Genomic DNA, 16,050 nt, shown 5'->3' with positions numbered 1-16,050 from the left:
TAACTCGACCACAACAGATAAAATGCACTGAAATGACTTGCGTATAGATCATCAGGGATTTATCTTTCAGTAAAAAACTCCTGACTCATATGTAATGATAATAGATGTGAGGCACGAACAGGGGCTATCTTGAAACGTCCATCGTCTTCATATCTGAAGTCAGTGAGCTCTTGGTGGTTCAGGGAAACATGACCCGAATGTCCTTCAGTCAACGACCGAGAGGTCCTTTCTTATGCCTGTTTCCAAGCCAGTAAGTCCATTCTATAACTGCAAGATGTTCTTCCAAAGGTTTCTCAGTTCAGTTTCCCCTAAGCTGCCAAATTATTGATTTGTAGTTAATCATGAATTCAACACAATACATGCACTTCTGTGACCGACAGACCAGGTCACCACTTTATTTGAAGGGGCACAAACATGATGAAGTATGCTTATAGTTAATCAAGATTACAACTCTTGGAATTGCTGTGAGTGGTCAGTTTTTTGGCCTGTCACTTTAACTTCAGATCTATATGAAGAAGACATGAACATCGTTAATAACTCAGAAGTGATGATGATTGAGATACCTGAGTTGATGTTCATTCGTGTCATCTTACAATGACAACACATTGCCTGCTGACCAGACTCTGAGGAAAAGCCCTTCAGACTTTGCTGAAGTGATTGGAGATTGTGATTCTTCTCCTGAGGTAGGGCCATGTATCATTACATCATAGTCGTGTTCATCATCCTGAAAAAAGTTGTATACTCATCACTTCTATTCCAGGGTTTTGAGTAAGTAGACTTATTTAGAGTATTTTTTTGAAAAAACAAATGATGTCTAAAGGACTTAGGTTGTCATTATGTGGTCAATTCTGAGGAATGTATTTTCTGTTTAACTTGCCTTCTATCTCACACGTTACATGCCACTTTACAGAAGCAGGTTGCCCATACACTACATATCCCACAATGCATCTCGTTTTATGACATGCACACTGAAGAGACTTGCATTTATATGCCCTGGACTTCTGCTTTCAGACGTATTATTTACTAAGTTATTATCCTATCCGATAATAATCCAATTTAGAGGCAATAATGTAATATAATACATTATTTTATGTATTATATATTTATATAGTTACAACCGGCCCTTTGAGTGCAACCTTTTGCGAATGTGGCCCGCGATGAAATTGAGTTTGACACACCTGCTTTAAAGTTCATGCTCTAATCCTTTGACATTACGTTAACTCTGTCCATGGCGCTGAAATCGGTTTGACATAAACTCATATTTTTTGGGCTAATTTACAAATATTTCGGACATTTTCTTTGAATTATTGTAGGGACTTCTTTATAATCAGAGATGAGATTGTTACTAAAATGTTTTAATATATTACACTACTTCGTTAGTATCTACATAAAGTAACTCGTTAATTTACTCGTTACTTTACTCGCCGAGCACGTACGAACTACGCATGCGTGAGTGGCAATAACTCTCCTTACCAGCAGGTGGCGGTAGTATGTATTTGTCATTCAAAACAGGCAACAACCGGAAGACAGAGAAGAAGCGCAGACTACGTGATATAAACAAACAACAAATAGCGTGTGCGGTAGCTTCACCTTAGCATGTGTTCTTTGCAGGTGTTTGTTGAGGTTTGACGTGGTGTTTACAGCAGTGGATAACAGCTTCTGGCCTGGACACAGTTTGCACCTCACCGTCACATTCCTGTCTATTCTTCCGACAAACTCAAAATAATGGGCATACCTCCACCCCTTGAAAGTTATCGCTGACTCAGCCATGTTTATGCAGCACTGCATGTGGAGATGTGGACGCGCAAATCGCGCAGATTACGTACATGTAAACCTGCAGCGGAAACCCCTCTTGTCTGTCAGTGTGATTATGACTGATTTTAGAAAGTAACGAAGTAACGCGTGTCGGGGAAATGTTAGTAACTGTAGTGTGATTACTGAATTATAAAAGTAGCGCGTTACACTACTCCGTTACCGACAAAAGTAATATTATTACAGTAACGCGTACTGTGTAAGGCGTTACACCAACACACTCTCACTCCCTAAGCGTCCAATAGCGACGTTTGGTCAGTGTCCGTGGCGTCCAATTGTGACGCTCCTAGGCTCCTTCAGCGTCATAAAGGGACGCAAATAGCTTTCAACTGATTGCAATGTATTCCCATCTGCGTCGGGATTTGACGCTCATGGAAGCACGGCATTCGTTTATATCGGCTGCCCTTAAAGGTAATGTGAGCGTCCATTCCCAGGAGTAAAGGATGGCAGAAGACACTACACTACCCAGAATCCCCAGCTATCGTTTGGACTACACCATGTGCTCTGTTTGACAAACCCTGTGATAGTCCTCAAGCTCTGTGATTGGAGAGTGTGCTCCGAGGGTTAAGCCGATTCTCGAACAGCACTTGAAATGGGATGGAACCACGGCAGACTGTCCAAAACTGGATTTGAACGGGTTCACCGCGTCCCCCCTCCCCCACCCCGTCCCCAGAACTACACATGCTGGCTATTCTGTTTCGCAACATGTTCTCTATGGCACGTCTCTACTGGGAGTAGTTTTAAAAGACGTTTTCGTATTTCCCATAATAAGAAGTTGCCAGTATTAAACTGTGTACATCCCTGGAGGTTTAGGGGACAGGAAACACTCACATTTAAAATATATAATTAATAAATGGGGGAAAATTGCTTGTGCCCATTATGGGCAGTATTACTATATATACCCACATGCCAGCTAAGGTCAGAAGAGCTTTATTTAACAGCTGGTCTTATGTGTGTGACCCCTGTGATAACATTACATTACATTAATTGATAAGCCTGAAACATGCCCTTGTCAAGGTTCAGAGGCACATTTTGCAAATATGGCAGTAGCCATCGATCAGCTTAAGATAAGATATACTTTATTGATCCCAAGTTGGAACATTTGCGTTACATCAGCATGTGTAACAGTTAAATATGCAGTTGTGTTTATTTGAAAATCATTTAGTATAATCACACAAATTCTGTGTTTTATATTCAACAATTCTGTGTTCTTTATTTATTGATTGTTCAATATCTGACAAGGCCGGAGATGAAATATCTACATACATCTTATAAGAGTATAATACATTATGTATAATATCAGTTAAAATAAGTGCTTCAACATAGTTAACATTGCTGGAGGTATGCACAAATATTGATAGATGTCTTGTAATGCACTATTGAGGAACCTGCAACCCAAGTTTTTCATTCAGTGCAGAACTACACCACAGTTGTGTAGGCCTATATGATATGTCAATAAACCTTAGAAAATCATGAAATCTTGAAAGAGATGTGCAAAATAGTCATTACATACAGTCTTTAATGAACTATTCGTAGAGAATAACGAGTAATGAATATACTTTATAGTGATCGTATTAATATCTAATAATAAAAATAATTAAATTCAATAACATGCTTTAACCACCAGGTGTCCCTTTATATCAGCTGTGCACCTTTATGGTGTAAATACAGCCTATCTACCAATTGGATCAAATATAAAAGTGAGCCGAATTAGTGTTGATACTGCAAGGAGACGTATTGTGTGAAAAGAAATGTAAGATGTTGTTTAATGGCTGATATATTTATGATCCACGTCACGTTTTCAGTTCCTCATGTTTGTCTTCTCATCAGGGCTCTATAAATACAGAACTACGGCAGATATGTAATATGTAATGCAGCCGAACCGTGTATTACAATGCCGTTATGTGATGACTTTCAAAGAGAAAAGGAAGCACACTCGGAATAAAGTATTATTATTATTTTTTTTAAATGTTTTCCCTCTTGCCTTCTCAGAGACGTTTTCGATTCAGTTGGAGCAAGTATTTTATTACTTATAAACACCTCTCTCAGCTCAGGGTGTGTCCCAGCTGCCTTCAAACATGCTGTGGTCAAGCCACTGCTAAAAAAGAAAAATCTCGACCCCTCCATTCTTGCAAATGTTAGGCCCATCTCCCAGCTACCGTTTTTATCTAAAGCGCTGGAGCGAGTAGTCTACGCCCAGCTGCAGTCTTTTTTAACCACGCATGGCATCCATGAAAAGTTTCAGTCTGGTTTCAAACCAATGCACAGCACTGAAACAGCCCTTTTAAGAGTTTTTAATGATCTCCTCCTAGCTGCCGACTCAGGTAGCCCAGCTGTCCTGGTGCTGTTGGACCTGACAGCGGCCTTCGATACCGTGGACCACAGCATTCTGTTGTCGCGGCTCGAACAGTCCGCAGGCATCACAGGCTCTGCTCTGGCATGGTTCAGGTCCTACCTAACAGACCGTAGCCTTTCAGTGCAGCTAGGTGCCTTCTCCTCTGCAAAAGCCCCCCTTACCTGTGGGGTTCCCCAAGGTTCTATTCTGGGCCCCATCCTTTTTTTATTATATATACTGCCCCTAGGTGCAATTCTCTCCAAGCACAACATCCCCTTCCACTGTTACGCTGATGACGTTCAGATATATCTACCTCTCAATGCTAATGCCAACTCCTTACAGCAATTGATGGACTGCTTGGCTGAAATTAAATCCTGGCTGAGCCAAAACTTCCTCACCCTCAACGAGAGCAAGACCGAGGTAATTTTTTTTGGACCCCAACCTCCGGCCTCCCAGGTTGACATTCTTGGCTCCCTGAGTAAAAACATCCTCCCCGCTGTAACGAACCTTGGAGTAACCTTCAATAGCACTTTTAAATTCGATAAACAGGTCAGCAGCGTAGTCAAAACCTGCTTTTTTAAATTACGACTATTGGCTAAGACCAAGTCGTTTTTATCTTTTAAAGACTTAGAGAGGGTAATTAACGCTTTTGTGACATCGCGACTGGACTACTGCAACGCTTTGTATGTGGGCATGGATCAGGCATCCATAAAACGCCTGCAGCTAGTACAGAACGCAGCTGCACGTCTCCTGACTGGCCACAAAAGGCGTGACCACATTACCCCCATTCTGGCCTCACTTCACTGGCTTCCAGTTCGGTTCCGAATAGATTTTAAACTCCTTTTATTTGTTTTTAAGGCCCTAAACGGGCTGGCTCCGGCTTATATAGCTGACTTAATCCAGCGATACACCCCAGCCAGAGCTCTAAGGTCTGCCGACCAAATGCTGCTGGTAGTGCCGAAAACCAGGCTAAAAACTAGAGGGCACCGAGCCTTCGCAGCAGCTGGTCCCAGGCTCTGGAACACTCTGCCCTTACCTGTGTGGTCGGCCCAGACACTAGGGGCTTTTAAATCCTCTCTAAAACACACTTTTTCTCTCTGGCCTTTTAAAAGTGAGCAGAGCATGACATTTTTCATTTTGTATTTTAACTGTGTCTGCCTTTATATTTGTTGTTTTTAACTTAAATGCTACAAATTGCAATATGTTCCGTATATTTTTTATTCATGTACAGCACTTTGGCGCGACCGAAAGTTGTTTTAAAATGTGCTTTATAAATAAACTTGATTTGATTTGATTTGATTTGTTTCCGGTATTTGTTAATGACGATGTGCTGTGAGATGTGAGACTGGAATTGCACAGGGGGAAAATAACGTAGGCTATCTTTAGATGCGGATTTTGTTAAACTAATATGTTTAGGCTGTGGACCAACACTATACATTGACGGGGAAGGGGGTAGCAATAAAGATAACACCATTAAACAGTTACACAACATAACAGAAATAATATCGATAGCAGCGTCCCTAGCAACCACCTTGGTAACAATGAAAACGTCACGATTTCCTGAAGTAATCTTCGTAATAACTAGCAAACTAAAGATCATGTACATCCACTGCACACATAATCTGAAATAACAACTCATATTTCTCGCATCAAATGACATCAAAACGCATTTTAATGGCCAAACTAACTTTAAAATAGGCATTTTCTACTGAGAATAAAACGAATTTCGGCCATGTTTTCTTTTTCTGCAGGGAGAAATTTGAAGATCATGTGACATAGATGCCAGCCATCGGAATGAATGGTGAAAAAAACGGGGTTTGTCAAACAGAGCACATGGTGTAGTCCAAACGATAGCTGGGGATTCTGGGTAGTGTAGTGTCTTCTGCCATCCTTTACTCAGAACAAATATTTGTTTCTCCGAATCGAAGGGGAAAAATACAAAAGCATTGCACACAATTTAAACCAATCAATGTTGTGTAATTAACAAGGATAATCTGGTGTTTTTTAGTCGATGAGTAGTGCAGATATCACTGTAAAATCCATCGACAGTAAGAGGAATACTTACTTCCGGGTGTACAATTCCCCATTATCCAATGGGAATGGACGCTCACATTGCCTTTAAGGGCAGCCGGCATAAACGAATGCCGTGCTTCCATGAGCGTGAGTTGAAAGCTATTTGCGTCCCTTTATGACGCTGAAGGAGCCTAGGAGCGTCACAATTGGACGCCACGGACACTGACCAAACACTTAGGGAGTGAGAGTGTGTTGGTTACACCCAACTCTGTTTATAATACACATTGGACCTGATTACTTATTATTGATATTGCGACCCTGTGCCCAACCAGTAAGATGTGTCTAAAAATAGAACAACAATATTCTGTTTTATCGTTAATGTCCTATAACATAATCTTCCTGTGCCAGAATAATGCACTTGAACGCATCAAAGCTTTGTGATTGGCCGGCGTGACCCCATGTGTCGGGGCGTGGCTGGTGGGCAGTGGGCACTATTTCGCTGACGTTGTCCGTGTCACTCATGGTGTCACTGTCAACGGGAGTGACAGTCCGCACACACACAAGACCGCAATTATGGCAGAAGCAAAAAAGCCCAAAATATATAATTTTCACTCCGAGTGGGAGGATGATTATTTGTGTATCTATTCCAATTCAAAGTCCATCTGTCTCATCTGCAATGCGGGCGTGGCTTTATCGAAGAAGGGTAATTTAGGAGCGACATTTCAAAACAGTGCACAAACGCTAAGAGACGGAATTCCCTCCTAATTCTGCCCTACACTCCCAAAAGGGGAGGGACCTGAAAGGACAGCTAAATGCACAGCAGTCCATTTTCACCAGTCTTGAGCAAGGCTGCTACCATAGCATCTTATCGTGTCAGTCACGTTCTTGCGAAACACATGAAGTCTTTCAAAGACGGCGAAGTTGTGAAAGAAGCATTCCTGGAGGCTGCCGACGCGCTTTTGGGGGACAGTCAAAATAACAGTAGCATTTCAACAGGTTTTTGATATAATAAAAACTCAAGTTAGATACCGTTGTTAATCAGCTGTAAGTTTTAGTTTGTTTGAACTTATTCATTATAGTTATTGTACAACATGGTATAAGAATGCAAACATTAAGATATGTTCTGTTTAAATTGATTATAGTCTATTATCAATTCAGGTTAAGAAACTAGTGTTGCTTGCATCCTATTTTAAAGGCATTTATTTTTATACTCTACTAAAATGCAACAAAAAAGGGTTTGATTCTATTAATTTTGTCTTTTTTATTGCACTTTGGCAGCAGATTCCTGTGTAGCTTCAGATCTGAGTTGTTTTATTAGCAAGCCTAATTTATACTTTTGTAGCAACACTATTTTTATATAATGGCAAATAAAGGGTTCAGAGTCTTTTCTTTTTTTCATGTGTCATATGTGGCAGCACTGTTCAATGTTTGTTGAAAACATTACCCACTGTAGTATGTGACATGTGAATAAACTCCAACTCTGTATCAACAACACTGTTGTGTAACTTCAGTTAAATACTTCTATGTGTGTAGATTAGAAAGAGGTAAGATAAAGGATCTGCAGTATTTTATGAAGTATTAATCGTACAAAGGTCAGTTTTATACAAGTAGTGTGTATTTACCTGGTAGTAGGCTGTCAGTAATGGCTACGCCTCTCTATTTGGACTGGTAGATCTCGGCAGACTGGCAACTTTAAAAGTAGCTCTCGATTCAAAAAAGGTTGGGCACCCTTGCTGTAGAGCATTAATAAGTGAAAGGTTTTGCATATGCTGTCCTTTCTGCTTGAGTAATTAAAAAGCTTTTTTTTTTGATAACTTGTGCTCTCAATCTGAGGTGCTTTGAATACATTATGTTTCCCAATAATACATTTATAAATCAAACTATTTTCTTTATGCAGGTCAAAGGTATCTGGCTGATATTGCTATTGCTATTGCAATTGAACCTATCAGCACACAAGTCCGCAAGAGAGGGACAAAGAATCCTCTCTAAATTTAAAGGCATACAATTGCAACCATGTTTTTTTATATATCACCTATCAGAAGTAGTTTTTGATTTTCATTTCAGAAGTTAATGTCTTAAGTTATGTATTTAAATTATCTAATTTAACACTTAAAATAGTAGCATTGTCATGCTGATATTTTTAAATGTTGACAATCGGAAAGTAGGCTACTGTACGTCACATTGAAGAGTTAAATCAGTGAAAATACGCCACATATATAAAGCTTTATTGCAAAAGATTTATGTTCTTTGATTGGTGTTTACATCATTAACAACACTAACAAAACGGTGCTTTTTATTTGTATACGGTGTGGATTCAAGCATACATACAAATACTTTATTTTTGGAGGAAATATGTCTTGTGTTTTGTCTCCAAGTGGTCCAAAAAACCTTCAGTAAAGAGTAATTATTCCGTTTGATCTGTAGTCATTACCATGCATGAGTAAATAACCTTTTGGTCTAATGGTTGGAGGCACACATTGCTTATAGTATTTTAAAAATAAAATGATCTTTAGGTTAAAACTAATTGATAATAATGCTGACATAATGTGTTTACATGTACGTTTTCAATCAGAACCATTAAAGACTGTGTGAACAGAAATAGTTTACAAGAAGATATTTAACAACATTTTCTTAACTTGAAATAATCCCATTAACCCATTGAGGTGGAAATGGGAAGGATATGCATCAAGGGAGGGAAAACTGACCAGTTTCATGTGTGAGTTACGGACATACAATGTAGTGATATAGCTTTTAAGGCATGTTAACATGTTGTGCACAAGTAAACATATATAACTGTTTCCCATTTTAGTGTTTATTATTCATCGTTAAATTGACAAGCCAAAGATTATTTGAAGAATCTGATTGTTTTGGCTAACATTAGAATAGTTTTATTTTTAAACCGACTTATTTGTTGCTTTTCCTTTATATGGCTATAGGGGGCAAAGTATACTGTACAACGTTGGTCCCAAAGGGAAAGCTGCTATTGCTTTTTGTGATATTTTATAAAAGTGTCATTATTGTTATTACTGTTGTCATTTTTAACATGGTTCTCTTACTTATATCTATATTTCTACCTCACCATGTCATACCCAGATAAGTACTCATGGTGTCAGTGTGTACCAGTAAACGAGAGGGCACTGTCATTCTCCACCCTTCCGTCTCAGCAAATGTAAAGCCTGATTGCGCTATTTCACAGTAGTTGACAAAAACGCTTCATGATAAGACCGCAGTGACGATATTTACTATATTGGAGAAAATCTCAGCTGTGTCTTTGATCATTCTGGGAATACTTGCAGTAGTTGCAGTTTTACTTAAAAATGGGATGCAGCACATTTGCGCTGCTCCACGGCCTTGCTTTTATTTTTCTTAGCCTCCACCTCGGCTATGGAGACGTGAGCTACTCTATCCCGGAGGAGATGAAACGTGGATCTGTAATTGGAAATATCGCTAAAGATCTGGGACTGGACCTGGGGAAATTGTCTGCTCGCAAGGCCCGCATTGATACCGAGGATAAAGTGCAGTACTGCGGTGTTAATCTCAACACTGGAGATTTAATTGTACAAGAAAGGATCGATAAAGAAGCGCTTTGTGCAAAAAAGGCATCGTGTGTTTTAAAACAGGAACTCGTGCTTGAACATCCACTAGAACTGCACCGCATTAGTATTCGCATTCAAGATATCAATGATAATTCACCGCAATTTAAAGAGGAGTCACTTACATTTGAAATCCGTGAATCAGCGCACAAGGGTGAACATTTTCTTTTGGATGAAGCGAAAGATGGAGACATTGGAGAAAATGGTGTTCAGGGCTACACACTGCAGGAGAACGATCATTTCAAACTTAACGTGAAGACAAAGGGCGGTGGCCGAAAATATGGTGAATTAGTATTAGACAAAGAGTTGGACAGAGAGGACATACAAGAGATTACGTTATTGCTTACCGCATTTGATGGAGGCTCTCCACAGAAATCAGGTACTGTTGTCATACACGTCACTGTGCTGGATGCTAATGATAATGTCCCAGTGTTTAGTCAGGCCGTCTATCGAACCAGTCTACCTGAAAACTCTCTTCTGGATACATTGGTGATCAGAGTGAGCGCAACTGATGCAGACGAAGGTGTAAATAGTAAAATTACATATGGATTCGATCATGATTCCGATGAAAACCAGGTGTTTTCTCTCAACCCACAAACAGGAGAAGTTAAAGTGGCAGGATCTATTGATTATGAAAAAGAATCGACATATGAAATGCAAATTAGCGCAAGAGATGGTCTTGGGCTGGGGTCATATGCAACGTTGATGATTGAAATTGAAGATATGAATGACAACGCCCCAGTAATATATTTAAAATCCCTGACTAACCCCATACCTGAGGACGTGTCACCAGGTTCAGAGGTGGGCATCATTAACGTGCAGGATAGAGACTCTGAGAATAACAGACAGGTCCGCTGCTCCATTCAGCAAAACGTCCCTTTTAAGTTGGTTCCTTCTATTAAAAACTATTATTCTCTGGTGACCACAGGACAACTGGACCGTGAACTAGTGTCTTATTACAACATAACAATCACTGCCACTGACGAGGGCTCTCCCCCTCTGTCCTCCTCTAAAACGGTTCAGTTATCTGTAGCAGACATCAACGACAACCCACCTGTGTTTGAGGAGCAGTCCTACAGCGCACATGTGACTGAAAACAACAAACCTGGCTCCACTTTATGTTCCGTTACTGCTCGAGACCCCGACTGGAGACAAAACGGTACCGTGATTTATTCTCTGTTACCCGGTGAGGTGAACGGTGCCCCGGTGTCCTCCTATCTGTCTGTTAACGGAGACACGGGGGTGATCCACGCTGTGAGGTCGTTTGATTATGAACAGTTCAGGAGTTTTAAAGTGCACGTGATGGCCAGAGACAACGGTTCTCCTCCGCTCAGCAGCAACGTGACCGTCAGTGTGTTCATATCGGATGTGAATGACAACTCTCCTCAGATACTGTACCCCGCCCCGGAGGGCAACTCCTTCATGACCGAGCTGGTCCCCAAAGCTGCACACGGAGGCTCTCTGGTGTCCAAAGTGATCGCGGTGGACGCGGACTCCGGACAGAACGCCTGGCTGTCCTATCATATAGTCAAATCCACTGATCCGGGACTTTTCACTATTGGTCTCCACAGCGGAGAGATCAGGACACAGCGGGACATTTCTGAGTCTGACAGCATGAAACAGAACCTTGTTGTGTCAGTGAAAGATAACGGACATCCCTCTCTCTCTGCCACCTGCTCCATGTATTTACTTATCTCTGATAACTTGGCTGAGGTGCCAGAACTGAAGGACATTTCTTATGACGAGAAGAACTCCAAACTGACCTCTTATCTGATCATCGCGCTGGTGTCCGTGTCCACCTTTTTCCTCACCTTCATCATCATCATCCTGGGTGTGAGGTTTTGTCGCAGGAGAAAGCCCACACTGTTGTTTGATGGAGCAGTCGCCATCCCCAGCGCTTATCTCCCTCCTAATTACGCAGATGTTGACGGAACAGGAACTTTACGCAGCGCTTACAATTATGACGCCTACCTGACAACAGGTTCCAGAACCAGTGACTTTAAGTTCGTGTCATCTTCCAATGACAACACACTGCCTGCTGACCAGACTCTGAGGAAAAGCCCTTCAGACTTTGCTGAAGTGTTTGGAGACTGTGATTCTTCTCCTGAGGTAGGACCATGTATCATATCATCATAGTCCTGTTCATTATCTTATAGAAAGTTGTATTTACTCACCACCTCTATTTTTGATTTTGAGTAAATAGTCTAATTTATAGTATTCTTTAAAAAAAAACATATGCCTAAATTAGTTAGATGTCATTATGTGGTACATTTTGTGGAATCTATTTCCTGTTGAACTTGCCTTCTATCTCCACATATTGTCTCTTATAATGCAGTAATCCTTACATTACATTCCGTTATCTCTGTCCATCGTGCTGAAATCGAGTTTACATGAAGTTATATTTTTCTGGCTAAGTTACAAATATATTATATTTTGTTTTGATTTCCTTTTTGAGTTTAATTTATCAAACTTGGTGTGATATTACATTTTCTCATTGTTATTCAATTTTGACGTTATCGTAGTCTTTTTAATATACATTGGAGGTGATTACTTCTTGATATTGAAAGACTGTAGAGCAGAGTTGAATAATTATCAGTCCATTAGATCTGTATTCATTAACATGCAGTAATATTGATTAAAAACGTTTTTGGTCATATAGTTGTAGGCACACATTGCTTCAATGTATATGTTATACTCACCCTTCAGGTTTAATTTAATTGATAAACTGCTCACATATTTAGTTTACATTATGTTTTTCTTCAATCGGAACAATTAAAATATTGTTTGAAAACCACTATACAAGAACATATTTAAAAACATTGTCTTAACTTGAAATAATCCCATCTCAACCCATTAAGGTGGAAAAGGGAAGGAAGTACATCAAGGGAGGGAAAACTGAGCAGTATTATGTTTGAGTTAGGGACAACATTTAGGGATATCAAAGCTTTCATGTTAAAAGTACACAATAAGATGTGGTTCACCTCTTAGTGATTGGAAGCAGTTTGACTTGAATTCATCTCCACCTTTTGTTGCTATTCTTTTAAATTGCTATCGGGGCAAAGTTATCATATGTCGTATGTTAGTGCCATGGGAAAGCTGCTACATATATATTTGATATGGACCAATGACACACCCTACATCATTACATATGTGGTTATCATCCTGAAGTGGCTGCAATTTTCTTCCCTGCTTATTACAGAAGCATTTTTTTCTTTTGACTGTTTAGAGGTATATATACGCACAGCCACAGATCTTGAAGTGTACCCAGAGAGTTAATCTTTTCTTTCAAAGCGCAACATTTTTTCCTCAACTTTCCAAACACATCCTATCGATGCAACAACAACATGTAGTGAAATGTATGTATTTTTCTTCAATAATCGGTTGTTACAATAGCAATGTAACTTATTACATTTGTTCAGAGATGTTCTACTGCTTAGGTATGGACCTTTCGCCCTTTCAGTAAACAGGTTTTTAATAAATCTCTTATAAGGCAATATTTGTATCTGACCGTTTGCTTTTTTCGTCATACAAAGTTAGCCAATAATAGAAATGATATGGGAACCTACATCAGATACAACTTTTTTCTCAAAGAAAAAAATTACAACATTGGTAAAGCCTGATAGGGTCAGAGGCTTGGTCTGTTATAACTTGGAGAATATCTGCCATCCATTGTTCAGGGTGCAACTTGTATGTTTATTATTACAAATGTGAGGCAGTTATTTATGTTGTCTTGTAGACGTGCCCTGTAGACCGATACTACGCATTTGAGTTTCCTTACTCATTCCCATCTTTGTGCCCGCATGCTTTTGGTGTACTCTGAATAAGAAACTGATTTGGAAAGATACGGATAGAATGTAGCATGCTTTTTCAAACATATCATTTAATTTATTGTTTTCACTTTTGGATCTATCTGTCTATCGTTTTGTTTCATTGGGCGGTGATTTGAGTGAGCAGTCCTTTGTAGTAATCAGTATGCTTACTTTTATAAGAGGTGATGATATCTTTACACATTTCAACAGATTTGATTGTTTGGTTCTTTTACTCTTTGTCTTTGCATCTCGATACATTATGAGGACATTTAGTTTTGGTTCCTCTGTGCCTTAGTCTACCAGGTCAGTGACCTGTCAGAGACATATGTTTGTGTAATATTATTTCATTAGGAGACTTGACCTTTTTTAACTTTAAAAATATGTCCACGTTACATTTATCTCGTTGATTGTGTTGTGACAGTGCAGGAAAGTGGAATGCTTTTGATGTCACCCCTTTATACATAAAACATTTTGTGGAGCAGGGTTTTGTACATGATCTGTTTGGGTTTGATTGGGGGGGGAAAAAAATCGATTTGTGTGCTGATGTTGAGACTGCATGGTCTTATTTTTATCTTGGTTTTATGGAGATCATTGATAGACATGCACCCCTGCGTACATTTAGAGTGAAGGGACGAGACAATCCTTGGTTTTCTGCTGAACTGTCTAGTCTCCTGCATGAGAGAAACAAGGCCTGGGCAAAGGCTAGGAAATCAGGCTCAGAGGTAGAATGGCTGCATTTTAGGCAGCTAAGAAATAGATTCATTTCACATGTCAAAAGTGCTAAATCTAAGTATTATCTGTCAGTAACCACAAAGAACCTGAACAACCCTAGAAAATTCTGGAAAGCCATAAAATCGATATCCACCGGTGATATCCGTAATGAGCTACCTCCGTGCCTTACCACAGCATCTGGCACTATATCGGATAGGGCTACCATGTTAAATTGTTTTAATGAGCATTTTGCGTCCTGTGGCTCTCTGTTTCATTCTGTCTCTAATTCTGCTTCTGTGAACACCACAGTCTGTGACACAGAACAATGTGGTCTGGAAAACCCTTTCAGTTTTACTCCTTTTACTGTTGATGTTGTTCGTGAAGTCTTAACCAAGCTAGATTCTAAAAAGCCGGCTGGTCCGGACAACGTATAACCTTTCTTTTTAAAGATAGCTGCAGATTTTATTGCTCCACCTCTTACTTCTCTTTTTAACCTCTCCCTCAGCACTAACACAATCCCAAAAGTAGGAAGTCAGCGTATGTCCTGCCACTACTAAAAGGAGGGGAGGCCACCTTATTAAACAATTATAGACCCATCTCTAAATTGTCAGTGCTGGCTAAGGTTCTTGAACGCCTAGTGAGTGAACAGGTAAAGGAGTTTTTATGTACAAATGACATCCTGTCGAAACATCAGTCAGGATTCAGAAAGAAACACAGCACCATCACTGCCACAATGAAAGTGGTGAATGATATTACGAGTATTTTAGATAATAAGCAGAGTTGTGCAGCTCTATTTGTTGACCTTTCCAAAGCGTTTGACACCGTCGATCATCGCATTTTGAAGCAGAGGCTGGTCAGTATTGGCATATCCAGCCATGCAGTGGGGTGGTTTGTGAACTACCTCTCTGAAAGGTCCCAATGTGTTCACTTTGATGGGCTCACTTCTGAGTGGTTAAACATCACTAATGGTGTACCACAAGGTTCAGTTTTAGGTCCGCTATTATTCTCTATCTATATTAATAGTTTTGGTGAAAATGTCGAAGGAGCAACCTTACATTTTTATGCGGACGATACCGTTATGTACTGTGCAGGTCCCTCGATTAATGAGGCTGTTGTTAAATTACAGGCTGTTTTTAACATTATTCAGGCTCAGCTCTCTGAATTAAAGCTTCTTTTAAATGTGGATAAAACTAAGTTAATGCTCTTTTCTAAAGCTAAAGCTAAAAATACACCGGAGACTGCTTTGGATATTGTAACTACGCAAGGAATACAACTTGAAGTGGTTACCTGTTACAAATATTTGGGTATCTGGCTGGATGATTGTCTCACTTTTAAATTTCATGTAAATAACCTCCTTAAAAAGCTGAGGGTTAGGCTAGGTTTCTTTTACAGAAATAAGTCCTGTTTCTCGCTTGAGGCCAGGAAAAGGCTAGTCACTGTGACCTTTTTACCTGTGCTGGAATATGGTGATTTGTTATATATGATTGCACCTGCCAATTACCTGAGCAAGTTAGATGCTGGGTATCACAGTGCTCTGAGATTTTTGACAAATTGTAAAGCACTTACGCATCACTGTACCCTGTATACCAAGGCGGTTTTGCCATCACTTACTGTACGGAGGCTCAGTCACTGGTACTTTTTCATTTACAAAGCCATGTTGGATAAACTACCATCTTATATCTGCTCCCTGATCTCTCTGCGAATTGAAAGTACTTATTGCCTGAGATCGCATGCTGTGGTTTTATTAAATGTGCCAAGTGCTAGGACTGTCTTAGGG

The 16,050-nt window shown here is 39.9% G+C and overlaps 1 protein-coding gene across 1 annotated transcript; it reads left to right on the top strand.

Moving 5' to 3' along the window:
- Window positions 1–4,072: 4,072 nt before the first annotated feature.
- On the top strand, window positions 4,073–11,889 carry LOC139434540 (protocadherin beta-15-like). The gene is made up of 4 exons (XM_071204487.1): window positions 4,073–4,298; window positions 4,395–4,625; window positions 9,457–9,483; window positions 9,545–11,889. The coding sequence occupies exons 1-4, from the start codon at window positions 4,073–4,075 to the stop codon at window positions 11,887–11,889; spliced, it is 2,829 nt and encodes a 942-aa protein (XP_071060588.1).
- The last annotated feature ends 4,161 nt before the right edge of the window (window positions 11,890–16,050 follow it).

The sequence above is a fragment of the Pseudochaenichthys georgianus genome, chromosome 10, assembly GCF_902827115.2.
Source record: "Pseudochaenichthys georgianus chromosome 10, fPseGeo1.2, whole genome shotgun sequence".
NCBI classification, from domain to species: domain Eukaryota; kingdom Metazoa; phylum Chordata; class Actinopteri; order Perciformes; family Channichthyidae; genus Pseudochaenichthys; species Pseudochaenichthys georgianus.
This window is presented reverse-complemented; position numbering and strand designations above follow the sequence as displayed.

Excerpts from the sequence above, each read along its gene's own strand:
- LOC139434540 (XM_071204487.1), top strand. The coding sequence starts at position 4,073 with ATGCACAGCACTGAAACAGCCCTTTTAAGAGTTTTTAATGATCTCCTC. Across the intron at positions 4,626-9,456 it reads TGACATTCTTGGCTCCCTGA|TAGTTGCAGTTTTACTTAAA; the intron begins GTAAAAACATCC and ends GAATACTTGCAG. Across the intron at positions 9,484-9,544 it reads AGTTTTACTTAAAAATGGGA|ATGGAGACGTGAGCTACTCT; the intron begins TGCAGCACATTT and ends TCCACCTCGGCT.